The sequence below is a fragment of the Amblyomma americanum genome, chromosome 3 (assembly GCF_052857255.1).
Source record: "Amblyomma americanum isolate KBUSLIRL-KWMA chromosome 3, ASM5285725v1, whole genome shotgun sequence".
NCBI lineage: Eukaryota > Metazoa > Arthropoda > Arachnida > Ixodida > Ixodidae > Amblyomma > Amblyomma americanum.
Genome location: NC_135499.1, coordinates 29,498,070 through 29,521,306, shown reverse-complemented (window position 1 = coordinate 29,521,306; position 23,237 = coordinate 29,498,070). Strand labels below are relative to the sequence as shown.

At 48.1% G+C, this 23,237-nt stretch overlaps 1 protein-coding gene across 10 annotated transcripts in view; it reads left to right on the top strand.

Moving 5' to 3' along the window:
* Lrch (Leucine-rich-repeats and calponin homology domain protein) overlaps window positions 1-23,237 on the top strand; it is a 314,440-nt gene that overhangs the window by 192,934 nt on the left and 98,269 nt on the right. For all 10 annotated transcript variants that reach the window (XM_077657196.1, XM_077657188.1, XM_077657195.1 and 7 more), the window contains one exon: window positions 5,597-5,716. In XM_077657196.1, the coding sequence (XP_077513322.1) occupies window positions 5,597-5,716 (120 nt within the window). The remainder of the gene's footprint in view (window positions 1-5,596; window positions 5,717-23,237) is intronic.

Sequence of the window (23,237 nt, the reverse complement as noted above, 5' to 3'; positions counted from 1 at the left end):
ACTTTTTTTTTCTTCGCCATGGTGGGATGCTAGATGGGGGCTGGGTCTCCATATAGGCGGCAATATACCATCGTCAGCACGCTTAACACGAACGACCGAAAGCGTGGCCGGGAGCGGCTTGGACTGACGCCAGCGCTGCGAAGTGTTGCGCGCTGTTGCCGAGATAATATTTCGGTATGTTTGCGGTGGCTGACGATAGCTGGAGCGCAGCTTGATTTGGCTACTCACGTTGTTCTTTCGCTTGTATCTAGCCGGCGGGGGTGAGAGTGCTGACTTGACTTTTTCGCGACTTTTGTCTACTGGCCGGGGCTCAGGAGGGCGCAGAAAACACGTTGCGGTTTGCTTATCTCCAAAAAGCGTTAAAGTGGCGAGGCTTCTGACCACTCGAGCGCTTATCCAGGTCGGCCTTAAAGCCGGTGATCGAAAGAAATGAAGATTCAGAAAAGCACAGCAGACGTGGGTTTGCGGCGTTTGTAAAGATTGGACAATAAATTTTCAAATCCAGTGGCACCATTGTGCAGGTCCTTAATTTCTCATAATTTAGGACAGCGTGTGTCGCTGTGCTCTCGCAGGTTAGTGTCTGACTTCCTGTTTCCCCCACGCTGCACTGGAGATCCAGTGCAGGTGCGTAAGAGCTGCTCTTCTCATTAGCAAGGAAGACACGTCGATGCAATTCACATGAAGCTTTTAATGTGTGGTGATTAGCGAGAAGCGCCAACAAAACTGAAACGAGCGGAGTTTGAGCACAAGCACAAAATTGGAACGAACCAGTCCTGGTTTCAACGAGAAATAAAGGCTGGAACACTTGTCGGCAGCAAACAAGCAAAAAAATAAAATAAAATATAGTACAAAGAACATTCTGTCTAATTGACAATCTAGTATCGCGTGCTTCCGCCATGTGCGCTCTTCATTGCGTCCATTCGCTCAGGCAGCGAATTGTAGAGCGCTTTAACCACCTCTATCCTTGCCCGCAAGACCTCCCATTGTTCTTGTAGGGCAGTCCAGAGCTGGTCCGCCGTTGTGCAGCTTGAGCCCAGGCGCCTCGATAGATTCAACTTCATCATGCCCCAAACATTTTCTATTATGTTTAGATCGGGGCTACGGCTTGGCCACTCAAGCTGCATGATAGCTTGGCGGTCCAGGAACTCCTGTGTAACTCTTGCAGTGTGGATGGGGGCGCGGTCGTGCTGAAACCAGAAGAATCCCTCTGGGAAGGGCCCATCCAGCACGTAGGGCATGAGCACATGCTCCAACGTGTCCACGTAGGAGTCCGCTGTCATTCGGCCTGAAAAACTGGTAACATGGGCTGACGGAAATGGTTTCCGTTTTTCTCCACAGAATACAGTGGCCATCCTTTTCTTACTTAAACGAAGCTTACAGACAGGTCTCGCCCTACACCTGAAGGAAACCGAATTACCTGTAAAAAATAACCACCGATTTCTAGGCATAACTTTTGTTAAAAAAGCACTTTCGTGCCTCACATAAACGTGTTGAAAAAGAAAGCTTTCCGATAACTGAACATACTGAACAAACGCTGGGGTTCTGACAGGGCAAGCGTTCTACAAATTTATTTCTCTGTAGTACAATCCTGCTTAGACTATGTTTGCATAGTATACAGTTCAACAAGGCCGTCTTACTTGAAACGACTAAATCCAGTACACAATTTAGGTTTGCGTCTTTCAACTGGTGCAAACAGGACATCACCCATAAACAGTCTGTATGGTGAAACCAATGAACCACCACTTGCAGACAGAAGAAACATGCCTACATGCTTCTACATTCTAAAAATCCATTCCCTGCAGAAACATATCTGTTACCCTATAGTTACAAAGTGCCCATCCAGAACATTGTTTAATAACAAACCTCAGACTACGAGACCACTGCTGTTACGGTTTTAAGACATGTTCCAGAATTTCGGCACAGTTGACACGTTACCTGACATAGCACAAAGAAGAGACCCACTACCTCCATGGTACAATTTTCCTGCAATCTGCGATTTCACTCCTACAAAGTTCCGTAAGAAACAAACTCCACAACAACATATCATACAAGAATCCTCTGCACTCAGAGAAATACAGTAGCTTTACAGACTTTTATACTCATGGTACAAAAACAGACATTTACATCGGAAGCACAGTGGTGCAGGGGAATTCAGAGGAAACGGTACGAATTCCACAGTGCGCATTCATCTTCACTGCTGAATTTTATGCATTCTGTGTAGCCAGAGAAAAAATAGTAAACGAGAGCCTCGCAAACAGTATTAATTACAGACTTATTAATCACACTCACAGCTATCCATTCTAGAAATGCCATCGCTCCTATACAGTCGATGACCGATCTTTTGGAGTCTCAGGGACCGTGAAAATGACAAAAAAATCAGGGAGTCCGGAAAATCAAATTTCACTGAAAAAAGAAATCACAAACTTATTGCCAATATGCCGGAGAAAGTGGTCAGCTGTATTGCAACACACTCTAAAGCTCCTCATGACTAAATTTCGCCGCGCGATATGTGCACAGACGACGGGCGCGCGACCGCTTTCACGAGCTCGGCCTGGCTGTGCTGCCCTCGGCATGTCGCCGATGAATGCACAGGTTGGGACAAAGTCTAAACGGAAAAGCGAACATGCCGTTGTGGGAACTGTGGTGCGCCCGCAGTACGATGGGCCCAGAACGAGATGATGGCAAAACAATAAGAACCTAGAAACAACCCAAGCAAGCGCTCCGTCGGCGTTGGCCTTCGTCATTAGGCCTAGCGACTAGAGCCAAAATCGGCATCGTATCCGGCAATGCAGTGTGCGGTAGCTTGCATATAATGAGAGGTGTCTTGCCTGTCATCGAAGCGAGAGTTGTTTGCGGTTTGATGATAGAAAGGTCAGGGTTGCGGTGCGTTTTGCTGAGGGTGCGGTGACCTCGCTTTGAAATGCACCATCATTTCCTCCCGTGCTCGCCATCTCCGTGAAGCCGTTCGCCTCCCACACACTTCGCTGCTAACTCTTTCCTTACTGGGGTCGAAAGACTTCGCACAGATGAGTTCCGCGAACTCTAACTACTGTTCAACTTCGTGTGGTGGAAGACATTCAAGAATAGTACGAATTCGAAACCATGCGGGTGCAATGTGCTGGCTCGCGCAGAATTCTAGCATCGCAAGTCAAGAGGCTCAGTTTAAACTTCAATTTCGTTTTGTTTGATCAAGTTTTCGATCTCTCCTGCAGTTTGAATTAATGAGGTCCCAATGTACACATTATATGGTGGCTTGGGTATCGACGGCGAGTGCGAACGAGGCCTGAAAAATTGAGCAGTCAGTTGCGGTGCGTCCGAAATTTCAGGCTTTCTTATACATTGGCTCTATGGGCCATATCACAGTGCCGCGAAAAAGTCTGAATAATCAAGCAAGTCCGAAAAATCAGGGGTCTGAATTTTTGGTCGTTGACTGTACTTAGCAGTACCTCTTGCTGGGCTAGTTGGTGTAACATTGTGTAACAAAAGTAAAACAGCGCTAATTTTTGCACAAACCACACAGAAAGACCAGACAGGACGGACGCTTACTCCAGCTATGTTTATTGAAAGCCACGTGTGGCATATATATAGCCCGAAGAAGGTGAACGCATGCACATTTCTTACATGGTAAAAAAGAAGGAAAAGGAGAAAAACCAACAACAAAAAACACACACACACTCGGACAAAACCTACTCATTACCGCATATTTTTTAGCACACTATGCTCACTTTCTCGTAGGGAGATAGAAGCGGTACTGACGCACATGCCACCTCTCTCTTTGATAAAAAAGGCTTCTGCCAGTTCACGAGCTAATCTATCTTTGCTTCTAGCTAGCATTTTAATCTCGCCAAGTCGTGGTTCACAGTTTTTTTCGTTTTCATTAATGCAGGAGCGGCAATGGGCGGGTAGGTTTTCGGGCGAATCTGATGCGTTCCCTAACAACCTTTTATGTTCCTCGGCACGCTCGTTTACGCAGTGTCCAGTCTGGCCGACGTACACCTTGCCACATGCAAGGGGGATCTCGTAGACCAATCCCGTGGCACACCTTACGTAGGGCTTCAAGTGCTTCTTTCCATGCCCAGATGTTGATTTGGTACCACTGCTAACCTTGGGGCACATCTTGGCCAATTTGCAGGCGGCGGAGAAAACCATGGGGACTCTGTACTTGTTGCCAACTCGTTTTAAATTGTGGGACACCTTGCGAATATACGGTATCACCACTAGTTTGGCTTCGTCGAAATCTTCTTTCCGGCATTGTCGCTTTGGCTTATCCTTAAATTTCTGCAGCAGTGCCTCGGTCACGGCAGCCAAGACGTGGTCAGGGAACCCTGCTTTACGCAGTCTATTCACCTCACCCTGGAAGCTCACCCGTATCATGTAAGGGCGCGACTTGAGGAGTGCTGATTTCATAGAAAGGGTGGCATAGACCTTTTAACAGTTTTGGATTGAGCCGAATCGAACGGTAAAAAATCATTCTTGGCCCGACGAAGGTAGTGTCAGCAAACATTTCCGCCTCTCAGCTTAATGTTAAGGTCCAAAAACTGGAGGCAGTCCTGTTCAGGAAGCTCAAATGTGAAAGTGAGCCCCTTCCCATGTTGTGCAAACGTTTCTAAAATTTTCATGGCAGTCTCCTCATAGCGGCCTGTGTCATGTCTCTTTAAAATCACTAAAAAAAATCAACATATCTAAAAATCTTTAGGACAGTTCCATCGTCAGTTAGTGGTGCCAAATGTTGTCAATGGATGCGAGAAAAATGTTACATAAAACTGGCGCGACACATGAACCGATGCAAATGCCATGGCATTATAGGAACCGCCGGTTGTCAAACTGGATGAAGGTGGACTTAATATAAAACTCTAAAAGAGACAAATTCTTAAACGCTTACTCCTGCTTTGTTGAACAACAAGGCAGGGTGCATGCGCAGAAGGGTTTGCAATAGAAGTAACTGTGGTTGAATGGGAGCGAAGAGAACAGAGCTTGTATGGTCCATCCTAGCAGTCAGGGGCTGGCACGGCTTATTTTGTGCCAACATGTTTGGCATAGCAAGCGGTGTGCATGAAATAGAAACTATACTTCTTGTTGGCACCAGATGCTGCCAAACACATTGGTGGTCAGGCCATGGTGAACTGCAAAAGGTAGGTTGGCCTGCATGATGTCACCGTGCATCAGCTAAGTCAGTGTCACCGCTGACCGTGCAAAAATTGCATGTGGCTTGTGGAGTTGAATTAGGTACCTCGCTGCCTAATGCCGGTGGCTCGTCTGCCATTTATAAGTGGCTTAGCGCTGCGGCTGAACTCGGGAGTTCCCGAATTAGCGGCCAGTGTGAGCACACCAGATCATCGAATTAAATGAGCCAGTGCCAGCTGCCAGATCAAGTTTTCCTATAAAATATACGCGTGAAAAAACAGGACTGCAAAAACTGTACGAATTATCTGGTACTGAATTATTGAGGTTTTGTGTAGTTCTGTGTTGGAGCTTAAGGCCCATTAGCGCTTTCGAGTGCAAAGTTGTGGCCTCTAGGAGATATGCCGAGCTGATCAATGTTGTTGCCCGGACTGATTGATGTTCCCTGAGCTCTTCTGGACCATCCCTGCCGCAGGAAGAAGAGTTCCGGGTGCGGCATGAGGCCATTGTACAGCAGCAGCGACTTGAGGCAGCCTGGGCCCAGCAGCGCCTGCAGCAGCCCCCCTCCCCACCACCGGGCTCCCCCCTCCTGCCGGTGGGTGACCTCAGCCTCAGTGGCGCCCTTCACAGACCATGCATATTATGCTGCTGTCAGGCACACAAAATAAAGTGCACTTCTGGGGAGTGCGCTTCAGTCCCTCGAGCGAACGTCACTCTGTGCAGTGCTAAATGGGAAAACAGATTGTGCTTATAGATACGAAAATGCTGCCTGCCTAAAAACAAAATTTTGCGAAATGGTGATTTTAAGCATGACCTTGGAAAATTTTGCTCGTTTAGACCAGTAGAGCTCATAAAAATGAACATAGCTTAATTTTCAGCCACGACCGCATAAAATTTGTTTTATGGTAATAGTGAAGCAAGTCAAGACTAGTTCCTGGCACATACAGAATCTAGACAGCAAACAACATGGTGAACTACAGCGTTTTTCAGTGATGTGTTGTTTTGCTGGTCGCTGTCATAAAATCATTGCACAAAGTAAAAAATATATCATGATCATCATCAGCCGGACTACGCTCACTGCAGGGCAAAGGCCTCTCCCATGTCTCTCCAATTAACCCTGTCCTTTGCCAGCTGCATCCACCGTATGCCCGCAAACTTCTTAATCTCCTCCGCCCACCTAACTTTCTGCCGCCTCCTGCTACGCTTGCCTTCTCTTGAAATCCACGTCATTAATCCTAAGGACCAGCAGTTATCTTGCCTTCGCATCACATGCCCTGCCCAAGCCCATTTCTTCGTTTTCATATCGATTAGGATGTCATTAGCCCACATTTGTCCCCTCACCCACTTTGCCCACTTCGGGTTTCTTAACGTTGCACCTATCATTTTTCATTCCATAGGTCACTTTGTTGTCCTTAACTTGAGCTCAACCCTTTTCGTTAGCCTCCACGTTTCTGCCCCTTGGCGAGTACTGGTAATGTACAGCTGTTCTATACTTTTCTCTTGAGGGATATTGGTAAACAGCCATTCATGATTTGAGAGATCCTGGTTATGTGCTCCACCCCGTTCTTATTCTTCTAGTTATTTCCCTCTCATGATCCGGATCAGCGGTCACTACCTGCTCTAAGTAGACATATTCTTTTGCCACCTCCAGCACCTCGCTACCAATTGTGAACTGCTGTTTCCTTGCTAGGCTGTTGAACAATACTTTGGTTTTCTGCATGTTAATTTTTAGACCCACTGTTCTGCTCTGCCTGTAACTTATTGATCATGCTTTGCAATTCATCTCATGAACGACTCAGCAATTCAATGTCATCACCAAATCACAGATTATTTAGGTATCTCCATTAACTCTTGCCCCTAACTGTTGCCAATTCAGGCCTTCGAATACCTCCTGTAAACAGGCGGTGAAAAGCATTGGCGAGATCGTGTCTCTCTGCCTGACACCCTTCCTTATTGGAATTTCATTGCTGACTTTATGGAGGACTATGGTAGGTGTGCAGTTGCTGTAGACATCTTCCGGTATTTTCACATAAGGCTCTTCTACACCCCGATTCCACAATGCCTGCATGACTGCCGAGGTTTCAACTGAGTCATATCCTTTCTCGTACTCTTCATTATGAAGGCTATATATAGGGGTTGGTCATATCCTGCGCATTTCTCTATCATCTGATCGATAGTTTGAATATGATCTATGAGGATAAATATCCTTTATCAAAGCCTGCCTGATCATTTGGTTGATTTAAGTCTGAGGTTACCCTGACTCTATTAGCGATTACCTTATAAATACCTTGTAGGCAACGGACAGTAAGCTGATCGGTCTGTCATCTTCAAGTCCTTGGAGTCTTCTTTCTTATGAATTAAGATAATGTTTGCGTTCTTCCGAGCTTGTGGTACGGTTGAGGTCATAAGGCATTGCGTATACAGGGTAGCCAGTTTTTTATAGCACAATCTCTCCTCCATCCTTCATCAGGTCTGCTTTTACCCGATCCTCACCAGCTGCTTTTCCCCTTTTCATTGCTCCCAAGGCTTTCTTTACTTCCTCTTTAGTTACAAGATGATGCAATGCCCTTTGTTACTGTGTCTGTCATTAACGTTCTGTCTACATTGGCTACTGTATAGATTCATGTAGAACTCTTCAGCTGAATTAACTATCTTATCCATATTGCTAATGACATTACCCTCCTTGTCCCTTAACGCATACATCTGGTTTTTACCTATGCCTAGTTTCCTCTTCACCGCTTTTAGGCTACCTCCGTTCTTTAGGGCATGCTCGATTCTCTTCTCTCCATATTAAACTTCCTTATGTTGGCTACCTTTTGCGCTTATTTATTAACTTTGATAGCCCTGCTAGTTCTATTCTGTCCTTAGGGTTAGACAATCTCATGCTCTGACGTTTCTTAATCAGATCTTTTTATCTGCTGAGATAGCTTGCCCGTGTTCTGTCGAGCCGACCTACTGCCTACTTCTGGGGCGCACTCCGTAACAATAGCAGTGAGATTATCATTCATTGTTTGAAGATTATGATCGTCTTCATCAGTTAAAGTCGTATATCTGTTCTGCAGCGAAATCTTGAATTCTTCTACTTTCCCTCCTAAAGATAACTTGTTAGCGGGCTTCCGCTTCACTAGTTTCTTCTGTTCCCTCTTTAAATCTAAGCAAGTTCGAGACCTTAACATTCTCTGGTCGTTACACTGCGCCTTTCCGACGACCTCCACATATATGTAACAGGGAAATTCAATTATCATGCACATTTTGTTATATATTACATTTTATTTCCAAGAAATCACAGCTGTCAAGGCTGTCTGCTCAGCCCTCAAAATGTGTTCTGTGCACGCACTCTGACCTGAGTGCGCACTTTGGCGAATGGACTTACGTTACGCCATTTAGCTGTGCTAGAGTGCACTCTTAGCAAGTGACTTCGTAAGTGCACTTCATTTTGTGCACTTGACAGGGGTATTACCGGTACGTTGGGGAAACCTTCTCTGGGAAACTGCTACTCAGAGAGTAAATTGTTAGTGTGGTCGAAGGATAGCCTTTATAGGTTGCTTAAACTTTCAGCCTTGTTTCCCAGTTCTTGTTTCTGTAATGAATGACCGTGAACTTGCATGTAGGCTTTTGTGAGAAACCATGATTATTAAAAAAAAATGCAGGACGGTAACCGCAGTGTTACGTGAGAATAGCGGCAGCTGTTTGGCAGTGCTGCATGTACTATCGTTTGCTCGTCATTATTTGTCTTCTTCTCTAGCAGAGTGCATGTGACGCCGAAGTGTTGTCACTTGTGACGTCACTGTGCTTGAATTGCTCAGTGTGTTGCGTCAGTATGGTGTGTTGCTGGGATGTCACTACATCAAGTCCAGTCAGCATGGTGTGTAGTGATGGTGCCGAACATGACTCTGCCGCAGACTGACCAGTTAATGTGGCGTGCTGTTATGCCAGCATTGTAGAGCGTGTGAAAAGTGTGCTCAAGATTACTGTCACCCAAAACATAGGCTGCGTGGGCACGATAATTTGGATAAGCAACAAAGCAACAAAAGAGCACAGAAAGAAGTTTTCACAGGCATCCTGCACCGGAGCAAATGCAGAGGAGAGAAGCAGGTTGGGATCTGGTGGCTGCCGATCTGTTGAAGGACAGCAGAAGCATGCTGAAAAAGTTGCGACCTTTTATACCATGATGCCTCATGACCTCAAGGTATGAAAACCATGGGAAATCCCTTGTGGTAAAGTTATTTTACCATATCAGTTGTTGGTGGTGACATTTGGACAGCTTGATGTTCAGAGGACACTGGACAAAGAAGCAGTATGCAACAAAACAGTTTATTGTGCACCCTTGCAACTGTTATCACCGAACGGTGGGGAATAAGTATTTGTGCTCCGATGTCACCACGCCTAGCTTGCATTGAACAATTGGCAACAACTGGCTCCAGCAATGGGATCTGGTGATTTGAGCCTTGCCAATTGAGTGCTCCATGAGTTTAGAAAAGGGACTCTTGGACACGTTCCTGCTTGAGTCACCTCGGGTGCAGTGGAACTTCGTTGATGTGTTTCCGGTTCATATGCTCGAAATCGTGGGCAATAAAAATGGCCTATTGAGCTACACTCTTCTCTTCTGGTTTCCCTGGTAGCCTGATTTTTTAGTTACTACTACGATAACTTTGGTGCAATATGTTTAGTGCAAACATAGCGGCAGGCCAAACATTGAGGCATGCGATGTGAAGCTCTGGAATGCAGTGCAAGTCATCTGCCACCGTGGCTTTTTTGCATTACTGAATTGTAAAGGGGCGAAGCATACAAGGAAAAAAAAAGAAACTGAAAAGTGCATTTACGTGCAGTTAAACTTGGATATATAGCGAAATTGAAAAAAGTCCACGATTTTTTTTTTACATCTAGGTTTTTTGATATATGCAGTTTTTGTGGGAAGACTCAAAAGGGCAGTGCAGAACAGAAAGCAAAATAAATGAAGGTGTAATCACCTTGAAAATGTTTACAGAAAGTTGCCACCACCTCTGCTGCAGCTTGTGCAATTTTCCGCAAGAAAAGGTACAACGCAAAAAGACGTGACTAAAGGAGCGGACAGACACAGCGTCTGTGTCTGTCCACTCCTTTAGTCCCGTCTTTTTGCGCTGTACCTTTTCCTGCGAAATGTACTGACTAGCCCAGACTAATATTGTTTTTTGCAATGTTGCTAGGAGTGGGGAAGGCAAGGCAAGGTGGTTGAGCAGAGCACACACAGTCGCGTCGTCACCGTAAACCGGCTGCAGAGGCACATGCTTCTTTCCACACATTCCCTCTTTCAGTCTGCCCGCCGCTGTTGCCCCTTGAAACGGACTCTTCACCTTGTGTCACCGGCACTGTCCCCTGTTCCTGACACGCGAGAGTTATGGGTGCCAGAATCACCCCAGGAGCTATGCGGTGACAATGGTAGTGCACTGCTTGTACTGATTCATTTTTGCTATGCAGTGTTATTTTTCACTGCTTTTGAGCATCAACTGTTGTACCAAATGCTGTGAGGTTCCAAAATCAAATACAGCGGAGGTGCGCCGACAGCACTGGAGCACGGTGTGTTGTGTCAATTGTGGTCATTCGTTGCGATCATAGATGTTCCTGTCCTGTCAGTTCATGCTTTATTGTCGTGAAACTTTTCTGCCAGACTTCGTAACTCAGCACAAGCTAACAGATAGTTGGCGTAGCAAGTTTGTTATATCAAGGTTAAGCGCCACTACAGCTTTGCTGCGTGGAGGTCTCGAATACACATGCTTCAATGGGGGGGGGGGGAGTTCGGGGATGATGGAGAAACTTCGTAATAATATGGAGGTTCGTTACATCCAGGCTCACTGTACGATGTGTCACACAGTGGTTGTTCGGTGGTGCTTGATGAACTGGATCACACTTGCTGCTCATGCAGGTGCAGCAGGATGACTTTTCTGGGTGGCTTTCTTTCTGCACCATTGCTGGTTATTGACAGAGGCCACTGAAGCACCACTCGCTTTCGTCTGCATTCACAATTTTGACTTCTAATTGGAAGTAATTGCTCTTTACATTCACCTGATTGCAGCCATATGGCTACAAAGAGAAGCTAGCAGAGTTCTACAATCTTCATTGTGGAAGAAAAATTTGTCATGCTCTAGGTATCGAACTCGGCACCATGCCTGTCCGGAGCAGTTGTTTTACTAACTGAAACTTCTGCTGAAGCAGAAAGTCATGTAACTTTTCTCTGTAGCCTTATAGCTGTGCTCAGGTGGACGCTAATGAGAAATTACTCCCTAACTTAAATCTCCTGCCCTGTGGGACTTTCTCCTAAGGGGGGGCACTGGTCTTGGAGACGAAAAAATCGCAAAAAAAATCAGTTTTTCAATTTCACTGCCTTTGAATTTTTCTTGCTTTTCCGCGCCTACCTGCCAAAATTTAGGGCTGAAAGAGCTGTATTTTATCAAATAATCGCAATTTATTTGGCAAAAACCGAAATACGCGCCCGCGAAATGCCGCGAAATAGCCTATTTTGCATCGTCCATAATTTCAAAACAGCTCGTTGGAGCGCGGCCATCTCGGTTTGGTTCAAAAGAGCGTTCTTTCGGCATGCTTTCCCACCAAAGGCCAGCCGCCATTGTGCTTCCATAGGGAAGGTACAAAGCAAAAACGAACACACTTTCGCGCCCTGCTATTGGCCTTCAGCCATCACGTGACAAAAATGGCCGCGTCTGATTGGAGCACGGACTTCCCTAGCAAGTGGCAGCGGTCATTGACGGCGCCATTTTGTAAAAGTCACTGCCATGAACGATGCCGAACGAGCGTCGGAAGTTCGCTGTTGTGCACAAATTTGCAAAAAAGCGAAAAAAATGTGCTGTGAAGTGCAATGAGGCACCGCTGTCATCAAGGTCGGCGGCCGCGAACCCTTCCACCGCAACGGAAAGCTTGACACCAACACAGCGCACAACGGCGGGGGAGACTGTCGCCTCAGCGGCAGTCCGCGGCGCGTCTGCTGCCAACAGCGCAGGCAGCCGCCCGGACTGCGCAAGGATGGACTCAACATACGGAAGTGCCTATGAATATCTCCAACGGTGAGACGAATCCAATGAAGCTTCCACGGCAATGTCAGCACAACGCAGAACGGCGAGCGAGACGGCCGCCGTTGCGGCGATCTCCAACACGTCTGCTACCGACAGCGGAGGCAGCCAGCCGAACCGTTGTGAGGTTTGACACAGCGTTATTACAAGTGCTGAATATGAAGATCCGCAGCGGCGGGACGAAGCTAAAACTACACAACTGCTATCTGTGTCAGCGACGGAGCGCAAGATGACGTTGCTGACTACGGAACGTGGTGCACCGAGTTTGTCGCGAATGGCGTACACTATTGTCGATTTGCAAGCGGTGAACAGCTTGTTGGTGTCTACGGCGTGCCGCGTGTGCCATGGGGTGGTGGCTATCGAAAAGGACGCGCGCGAATTCGGTTTGGCTGTGAAACTAAAATTAAAATGTGCCAACTGTGGCGACGTCGGGTCCGAGTGGAGCTTGCGCAGAGTCGAGGGGCAAGAGAACTGCAGACCTTTCGAGATCCATCTGCTGGCGACGCGTGCTATGCAAAGCACGGGAAATGGCCAGACGGCACTAAACGATATTTTTGTTGGACTTGGGATCTCGCATAGAGGCTTGCACAATAAGACTTTTCAGCATTACTTGAAAGCAAAGATGCAACCAGCAGCAACAGCAGCTTGCAAAAAGAACTTTTCTGTGTGTGCCACAGCAGTGAAGGAGCTGTACCAGGAACTAAACATCAGCAACCCGGGAAATATTGCCATTTGTTTTGATGGCACTTGGCACACCAGGGGTCATTGCTCCCACATAGGTGTTGCTACAGCCATAGAGCTATTCTCTGGTTACGTGCTGGACTATGTAGTTTTATCAAATTTTTGCTTTGGCTGCGAGTGTGCACCACGTCCTGACAGCCCAGAATACGCAGCTTGGGAAACTCGCCATGTCTGCCAAAAGAACACCAGAAGTAAGGCCGGTCAGATGGAAGTTGAGGCATCATTGGTGCTTTTTCAGCGATCGGTCTCCATCCATGGCCTCAGATACACAACAATGCTATATGATGGCAACAGCCGCTAATACAATGCAGTTCGGAAAGCTAAAGTGTACGGGCTTATTGATGTCCAAAAAGAGGACTGCATAAACCACTTGCAGAAATGCATGGGAGCTGCACTTCGCAACTTGGTGCAGAAGCACAAGACTGAAGATGGAGAGCGCATCATTAGCAAGGGGTGACTAACTGGCGACTTGATCACCAAGTTGTCCAGTTATTATGGTTGGGCCCTGAAATCACACTCAGGAAATCTGGATGCAATGCACTCATCTGTAATTGCTACCTATAACCACATAACTTCTACAGATGACAGGCCCAACCACAGTCTCTGCCCAAGTGGTCAAGATTCTTGGTGCAAGTATAATGTCGCCAAGGCAAAAAATGAGCTGCCACCAAACCATAAGTACAATCTCCCCGAGTGTGTTGGGACTGCACTGCTGCCAGTGTATCAGTGCTTGGCTGACAGAACGCTACTACAGCGTTGTCAAAGAAATAGGACGCAAAATGCAAACGAGGCATTGCACTCCCTAATTTGGAGTCTTGTGCCGAAAGACAAAAATGCGTCACTATTTGCAGTCGAGACTGCAGTTGCAGTAGCCATAATGCACTTCAACATGGGTACACAAAATGCTAACTCAGCCATCTTAAAAGAGCTGCAGCTAAACCAGAGCGAAAAAAGCAGCCAAAGGGCAGCTGAGAAAGACATGCACTGCAATGTGAGGGCCGAAAAAAAGCGGGCTGCCTCGGCAGCTTTTCAGACCGCAGCACGAAGAAGACAGAGGGGTAAAACTGATGCCGATTACTCTCCGGGAGCATATTAAGTCAAAGTGATCAATAATTCTTTACTTCTGTTTCATTAAAATCCTTTCTAAGATTGCAATTCGTTTTTTGCATTTTTCTCAAAATGTAAAATTTTCCCAGCCCTTCTATTTTGCGGGTGGCGCTGTGACCCTTCTACTTGTCAGATTTTAATGATTTCTTCTTTTACTGACAATTGAGTGTGCAAAGAACACAATAAAGCTACTATAAATGGCCTCTAACTGGTCCAAAATCGAGCCTGCCAGGGAAGGTGGGTGGATGTATCATTGTCTGCCTGCTCTGTGCACGGCCACGCACTCGGCTTAGTTTTTCACACATTTTCTTTGCTGTTGTGGCAAGTTAATATTGGTTGCGCTGCTGGTCAACAATGGCAACGGCAGCGCTGGGCCACTGTACAGAGAAAAGAGAACATATTTTTCATGGTTTTATTGACATTGTAATGGGACCGACAGGCGCAGCGCAGCGAAGAAGCGGACGAGTTAAGCGGGACAACGAAGAAGCAGACGAAGTGCAGCTGGGTTTTTCGAACGACGCCTGTGAGTGTGCCCGTCGTGTCGCCGGTCAACCAAGACCAACCGACCTGTGCTTCAAATAAACGCCTTGACACTTGGTGGAGGTGCCTCGGTTCCCGTCCCGGTCCTCATCCTGGAACTTCGAAGTGGAACGCTCCTCGTCTCCGCCACCATGCCGGAAGGTCCGAGTGAACCCACCGTACTCTGTCACGGGGTGCAGCGCCAGCGTGACCCTTCTCCATTTAGTGGCACCGATGGCCAAGACGTCGACGATTGGCTGGCCTCCTATGAGCGCATCAGCACTTACAATCGGTGGGACGATTCCGTGAAACTTAGCAACATCCTCTTCTACCTAACGGACGTTGCCAACCTATGGTTTCGCAACCATGAGGCCGATCTTCCCACCTGGTCGTCCTTTAAAACGAGCTTCGCCGACGTTTTCGGCCGCCCCGCCGTCCGGAAGCTTCGCGCCGAGCAACGTCTTCGTGCTCGATCTCAGCTTCCTTCCGAGACGTTCACAAGCTACATCGAGGACATCGTTGACCTGTGCAAGCGTGTCAACCCCTCCATGTCCGAAGGGGATAAAGTCAACCACATACTTAAAGGCATAGCTGATGACGCTTTCCAGATGCTGCTGGCGAAGAACCCCACCTCCGTCGCTACCGTCATCCAGCTGTGCCAAAGCTTCGACGAACTCCGCAAGCAACGCGCATCTACACGGCAGTCCGGCGCGCCTGCGGGGGGTCTTGCTGGCTTGGCCCTTTGTGGCTCGTCTGCTGAGCAGTCCCTGTTCATGCAGCAGGTTAAAGACTTCATCCGCGAAGAGATCGCTCGCCAGCTTTCTCTGCTGCATCACATTCCCGACCCCGTCTGCCCTCCGCACACGACCTGGCGCCATCTCTCACGCCCACTATCCGTCGTGCTATTCAGGAGCAGGTCGCTGCAGTTCTGCCATCCAGTCCCCCATCTCTTTCTGTGGCAGCGCCGCTCACCTATGCTGAAGCAGTCACCGGTACACGGCGCTCGCCCACCTCTGCCGCCTACCCTAGCAGCCCGGCCTTTTATGCTCCACCGCCGTCTATACCCCCGCCGCAGGTCCCGGTTCGTCGACCCCGCCGAAACCCTACGAACCCCTGGCGTACCGAGGACAATCGACCGATATGCTATTCCTGCGGTCTTCCGGGCCATGTCGCACGCTTTTGCCGTCAGCGATCTCCTCGTTCTGACGATTTCATGCGCAATTTCCGCTACGATTCCGGGCCGCCCTTGCCTAATGTCTCTTCTGCCTCCTCTACACATCGCTCCCAGTACCCTACTCGCCGCTCGCCTTCCCCTCGTCGACGTTCCATTTCTCCGATGCTCCGCCGCCCGGACCCTCTCCCAGAGGAAAACTGACTGCCGCAGTTCAGGAGGCAAGAACTGCGTGTTTTGCCAACTTTTTAAGTCCTCCGTGTTCTCCTGCTAACGTGATTGAGGTGTCTGTTGAAGGCGTCCCCGTTCTCGGGCTCGTCGACACGGGTGCTGCAGTGTCAGTAATTAGTGATGCTCTTCGCCGCAAACTTCGTAAGGTGACAACGCCGCTGTCTGACTTTTCACTACGTACGGCCACCTCTCAGCGCATCCACCCCATCGCAGCCTGCACGGTCCGCGTTTCTATCAACGACGTCGCCTATACCATCGAGTTTGTTGTGCTGACCGCCTGCTCTCACGATGTCATCCTCGGCTGCGATTTCCTCTCGACCCACCGTGCAGTGATTGATTGTGCCCGTGCGGAACTTGAGCTTTCTCCCCTGTGTGATGTTTCGTTGTGTGACTTACCTGTGCGCTCCGCTAAGCTTCTTGTAGCTGCCGACACCGACATACCTCCCTCCTCTTCAGCCCTCGTTCCGCTCCGCCCCGACTCTTTCCTCAGCGGCCCTGTTCTTTTCACACCTACCGCAGCAGCCACTCGCCATCAGCGCCTCCTCATTCCATTCGCCGTTGTCTCGATTTCCGATGGCCACTGCACCATCTATGTCACCAACCCATTTTCTTGCCCGTCGTTTGTTCTTCGCGGCGAATGCCTAGGCTCTATTGAAGAACTGGACCCTGCTCTTGCTTCCGAGTTCTCCGATACCCGTGCCTGTTCCCCAGTTACTGCCTTAGCCTGTTGTGCGACAGCGCCCGATCCGATTTCCATCGACGTCTTTCGTCGTAACATCGCTCCCGACCTTCCGTCCGCTTACCGTGACCAAATCTTGGAACTTCTCTGCCGCTTCCGCAACTCTTTCGACCTTTCCCAGCCCTCCTTGGGGCGCGCATTGGCCGTCTCTCACACAATTGACACTGGAACCCACGCTCCCTTGCGTCAGTGACCGTACCGAGTCTCGCCGAGCGAGCGCCGCGTCATCCGTGACAATGTTGACGACATGCTTCGGCGCGGCATAATACAGCCTTCTCACAGCCCTTGGGCCTCTCCTGTTGTCTTGGTGACGAAAAAAGATGGCTCCATCAGGTTCTGTGTGGACTACCGCCGTCTCAACAAGATCACACGCAAGGATGTTTATCCTCTACCCCGAATCGACGACGCACTGGATTGCTTGCAGGGAGCGGAGTATTTTTCATCCCTCGACTTACGCTCCGGCTACTGGCAGGTCCCGATGGCAGCGAACGACAGGCCGAAAACCGCTTTGGTCACCCCAGACGGCTTGTATGAGTTCAATGTGATGCCATTCGGCCTCTGCAATGCTCCAGCCACATTCGAAAGGATGATGGACAGTATTCTCAGTGGCCTCAAATGGGAAACTTGTCTGTGTTACCTAGATGACATTGTCGTTTTTTCCAAAGATTTTCCTTCCCATCTGCACCGCCTTCAGCGCGTACTCACTAGCCTTACTGACGCCGGCCTCCAACTAAACTTGAAAAAATGTTACTTCGGTGCAACGCAGCTCACAATATTAGGCCATGTCATCTCCAAAGACTGCGTTCTTCCTGACCCTGCCAAACTTCGCGCCGTCGCTGACTTCCCCAAACCAACCACCTGAAAAGAACTTCGCAGTTTTATAGGCTTATGCTCATATTTTCGCCGCTTCATCCGAAATTTCGCCAGTATCATCGCCCCTTTAACGCAGCTTCTTGCCGGCAGCCCGAACCTTTCGTCTTGGTCCCCCGCCTGCGATACCGTGTTCAGCACTTTACGCCGCCTGCTGGTCTCTCCCCCATCCTTCGCCATTTTGATCCCGCCTGTCCGACAGAAGTTCACACTGACGCGAGCGGTGTGGGCTTGGGCGCAGTTCTTGCCCAGCGAAAGCCTGGGTATCCGGAATACGTCGTCGCTTACGCCAGCCGCGCCCTCACCAAGGCGGAATCAAACTATTCTGTCACAGAAAAAGAATGTCTCGCCATCATTTGGGCAATTGCCGTCCCTTTGACCGCGTCGGCATTGATCTTTATGGCCCGCTTCCAACTACTTCGGCTAATAATCGGTGGATCATCGTTGCCGTTGACCATCTCACCCGTTACGTCAAAACGTCGGCTCTCAAATCTGCTACCGCAAACGATGTCGCTCACTTCATTCTACACAGTCTTGTTCTTCGTCACGGCGCCCCGAAAGAACTTCTAAGTGACCGCGGCCGTGTTTTTCTCTCGGACGCCGTCGAGGCCCTGCTCAAGCAATGCCAAATCGTTCATCGCTACACCAGCGCCTATCACCCCCAGACCAACGGCATGACTGAGCGGTTCAACCGCACTCTGAGTGACATACTCGCCATGTACGTTGACACCGCCCACTCCAACTGGGGTCAAGTGCTCCCGTTCGTCACGTACGTGTATAACACAGCTACTCAGACAACAACGGGGTTTTCTCCTTTCTTCCTCTTATATGGCCGGGAGCCTACATCCACCATGGACACCATCCTTCCTTATCACCCTGACCCTTCTGAGACCACCTTACTCCCCGAAGCTCACCTGTATGCCGAAGAATGCCGGCAACTTGCCCGCTCTTTCACCACACAGCAACAATGGGATCAGAAGCACCGTCGGGATTCCCCGGATCCTCCAGCGTCATACCCATCTGGCGCCCTCGTTTGGCTCTGGGTGCCTTCCTCCACTCCCGGCCTCGCCACGAAACTACTGTCTCGCTTTCACGGACCTTACCGGGTTGTCCACCAAACTTGTCCGGTGACTTATATCGTTGAGCCGCTCGTTCCCTCTTCGGACCACCGTCGCCGGGGGCGCGAAACTGTGCACGTTGAGCGCCTCAAGCCTTACTATGACCCGCCCATCCTCTCCTCTCCGTAAGTCGCCAGGATGGCTCCTTTTTCGGAGGGAGAGTAATTGTAATGGGACCGACAGGCGCAGCGCAGCGAAGAAGCGGACGAGTTCAAGCGGGACAACGAAGAAGCAGACGAAGTGCAGCTGGGTTTTTCGAACGACGCCTCTGAGTGTGCCCGTCGTGTCGCCGGTCAACCAAGACCAACCGACCGGTGCTTCAAATAAACGCCTTGACAACATATATATATCCTTCCCGTTACTTTTACTCAAAAGAGATATTTCTTAAAATATACTATATGTCTATGTTACAGCATTCAGTATAATACAGATAATGTGTGTCGATGCATCAGAGGTGGTAGGTTCATCTCAAATGGCGAAGCTGACATTTTCAGTACACCATTTTGTGCATAATACAGTCAGTACATGTGCAGTCGTTCCATGCATACTGTCCAAGCAATACAGAAGGATCATTGTGCAGAGTGAGTGCGCGCAATTTATTGCATGCACAATGTACCTTACAATCGTAGACAATTGCAAAAAAATTCTTTAGTATTTCTGCAAACGCTTCAAAGCTAACCACTATCACGCAGTGGTCTTCACTGTCCATGCTAATATCATCGTCATCATTATCATCAGCCTGACTATGCCCACTGCAGGGCAAACGCCTCCTCCTTGCCTCTCCAGTTAACCCTGTCCTTTGCCAGCTGCACCCACCCTATGCCCATGAACTTCTTAATCTCATCCGCACACCTAGCTTGCCTTTTCTTGGAACCTACTCCATTACCCCTAAGGACCAGCGGTTATCTTGCCTTCGCATTACATTACCTGCCCACGCCCATTTCTTCTTCTTGATTTCGACCATTATATGCGACACCAATAGAATTCAGTTAACATGCAGTTGCATAACCGGTTCCCACGATGTGCCGGCTCTTCTGCGGACTAAACATGACGACTGCCTCGTCAACAGCAGTGACTAAATCATAGTTCATGATCCACGGCGCCGAAATGAGCGATGGCTCCCGAGAAAGCATGCATAGGTAGGGGTTCCCATCATATGAATGCAGGTCTCGCTGCACTCTTTTTAATTTCTACAGTCATGAGCACAAAACCATACACCGCCGTAGTTGTCACAGCACCGACATCACTAACGAGTGAGGGAAAACGACGCCAAACTGTCTGTGACTGCTGCCGCAAAGCAGGCGACAGCGCCCGAGATAACGCGACCGACGGAGTTCCCGAAACGCAAGCTACGGTATGTGCGATGGTTACAACGGCCACGCTAGTTGGAAATTCAAAACAGAGATATCTTTTTTTACTTTCAGAACCGTCTTCTGGTTATATCTTGTTCTTTAATACAGATGCTAGTGCCAATTCGTCCTTCAGTTACGTTCATGACAGATGACGGCACAGTTACAGCTTCACCGGAGGTTTCTCCAATTAGCCGGGATGGAAATGGCTTGCACTTTCTTCTCTGACATAGATTATCTTGGGACTAAAAAGAAAAGAAAAGAAAAATGTGTCTCAGTTCGCAGTAGCATCTCTTTTTTCACAACCCTTCGCACGTTTGCGCTCCCCCCCTCGTCTCCATTGCACCCTGTCCTGGGCCAGCTGCAGCCACTATATTGCCGCCAACTTCATCTCATCCGCCCACCTATCTTTCTGACACCTCCTGCTACGCTTGTCTTCCCTTGGGGTCCAGTCCATTGCCCTTAACGACTACCGGTTATCTTGCCTTTGCATGACATGCCTTGCCCAAGCCCATTTCTTCTTTTTGATTTTGACAAGGATGTCATTAACCTGCATTTGTTGCCTCATCAACTCTGCTCTCTTTGTGTCCCTTAATGTAATCACCCATCATTTTTCTTTCCATAGCCCGCTGCATTTTCTTCTCAGTTTAAGTTGAACCCTTTTCGTTATCCTCCACGTTTCTGCCTCGTGGGCGAGCACCGGTATGATGCAGCTGTTTATATATTATTTTTCTCTTCAGGAATATTGGTAGACTGCCATTCATGATCTGAGAGCTCTTGCCATATGTGCTCTAGCCTAATCCTCTAGTTATTTCCCTCTCGTGATTCGAATCTGCGGTCACTACCTGCCTTAAGTAAGCATATTCCCTTGCCACTTCCAGCGCCTCGCTACCAATTGTGAACTGCTGTTTCCTTTCTACACGGTTGAACATTGCTTTGGTTTTCTGCATGTTAATTTTTAGACCCACCTTTCTGCTCTGCTTGTCTAACTCATTGATCATGCTTTGCAGTTAATTCTCTGAGGGACTTGGCAAGGAAATGTCATCAGCGAATTGCAAATTACTTAGGTATTCCTCATTAGCTCTTGTCCTCAACTGTTGCTAATTCAGGCCTCTGAATACCTTTTGTAAGCAGGCGGTGAATAGCGTTAGCGAGATCGTGTCTCCCTGCCCGACACCCTTCCGTATTGTAATTTTATTGCTGACTTTATGGAGGACTCTGGTAGCTGTGCAGCTGCTATAGATGCATTTGGGTTTTTTCACATGATGCTCTTCTACACCCTGATTCCGCAATGCTTGCATGAATGCTGAGGTTTCTACTGATTCAAATGCTTTTCTCAGAAACAATGAAGGCTATATGTAATGGTTTGTTATATTCTGTGCATTTCTCTATAACCTGACTCATAGTGTGAATACGGTCTATTTGGCGAGTAGCCTTTATTAAAACCTGCCTGGTCATTTAATCGATTGAAGTGGAAGGTCGATTGAAGTGGAAGGTCTTCCTGACACTATTAGCGATTACCTCCGTAAATACTAATAGGCAATAAAGAATAAGCTTGTCAGTCTAATTTTTCAAGTCCTTGGCGTCTTCTTTCTTATGACTAAAAGGGCCAGGTGGAAATCTGGGTTAGTCGAATCGGTTTCATAGTGAAGGTAGCAAAAGACAAGAATGAAAAGAAGAAGCAAGACACGATGCAAGTGCTAAGATGCAACAGAGCCCATAGTAAACGAAATATACTTCACAACAGGCTCTGTTGCATGTTAGCGCTTTTACAATAGTCTCTGTTACGTGTTAGCGCTCGTGTCGTGTCTTGCTTCTTCCTTTCATTCTTGTCTTTCACACTACGTTCACCATGAATGATGTCAGTTTTTAAATCTTCCAAGCTTCCAGTATGCTTGATCATAACTGCATATACAGGGTGACTAGTTTTTCTATCACAATCTCCCCATCATCCTTAACAGACCTGCTGTTACCTGATCCTCACCAGCAGCTTTTCCCCCTTTGCATTGTTCCTATGGCTTTGTTTGCTTCCTCTTTCGTTACTGGTGGTATGTTTCATTGCTGTGTGCTACTGGCTCTCTCGTTAATGTCCTGATTGCTTTCGCTACTGTATGGACCTCCTTCACCCCGCGACGTCACGAAGATGCGGTGGCGCTGTGATGTTAGCAGCGACTTTCGCATGGTAGGCAAAACAGGTTCCGCTTGCCCGTGCCTACCGCAGCTGCCGCAGCTACCGGCGGCTGCTTCAAGCCTGTGCACTGCAGAAGCAGCATGTATTGATCAGCTGCGTCACTGCTGGATCCGCGTATTAGCATAAAAAATATTAAATTAGCCTCGATAGGTTTCTCGCGCATAAATGCCGCATTTGGAAACTGGTTAACAGGCATTGGGCCACGATAGTAAAGCGCGAAGTCTCGGAGTCGATAGGCACTGCCACTCAATGCACTTAATAGCATGCAGGTTACTGCGTTCATTCATCTGAACTAGGCTGATAATTGCTCAAGGAAGAAAAAAAAGACATATGCAGCTGCACACGTACTTATCACCTCGAGCCGGAGTGCACGGGGCGCCGATAGGTTCACTCGCTCCCAAGGAATGCGTTTTTTTTTTTGTTAATAGCACACCATGTTAATGGCGCGTTTTATGACATTTAATATTTACTTGAAACTGTTTCTTGATATGACGACGTAATTATTTCATTCGAGTAGAAAGAAGTCTGGGAAGTTGTGTCAATCTTGCGCGGTCGCGTTGGTGTGCTTAGAATAGCGTACCTTAAGTGTGCTAAACGCCATAAGCTTTTTCATTGCATCATGCATGTGTCATGTTTCATGAGGTAGTACATGATCGCGAAGCTTGTTTGGAAAGAAGCAGCCGCAGGCGTGCTACTAACAGACACGTGGCGAGATTGAGAGGGGACGCGGCAATGAAAAGTGTTTTCGTTATTCATGCATGCGATATGTAACTAAACTTGGTGCAAATATGAAATTCCTACGCTAGTTTCAGTAATTCCTTTTATTTATAGCTATACCTGGTGCAGTTCTGGGTAATTATAATTAACACCGTCGTCAAGTCCCCCAAGGTCTCAAATAATTGAGTAGATAGTGCGCAGTTTTTTTTATGCCAGCATGTACACAAAGCCCTGTTCTGTACGATGACGCGATTAGTTCTTTTTCTATATGATCAGTACTTATGCATCCATAGTTACATGAA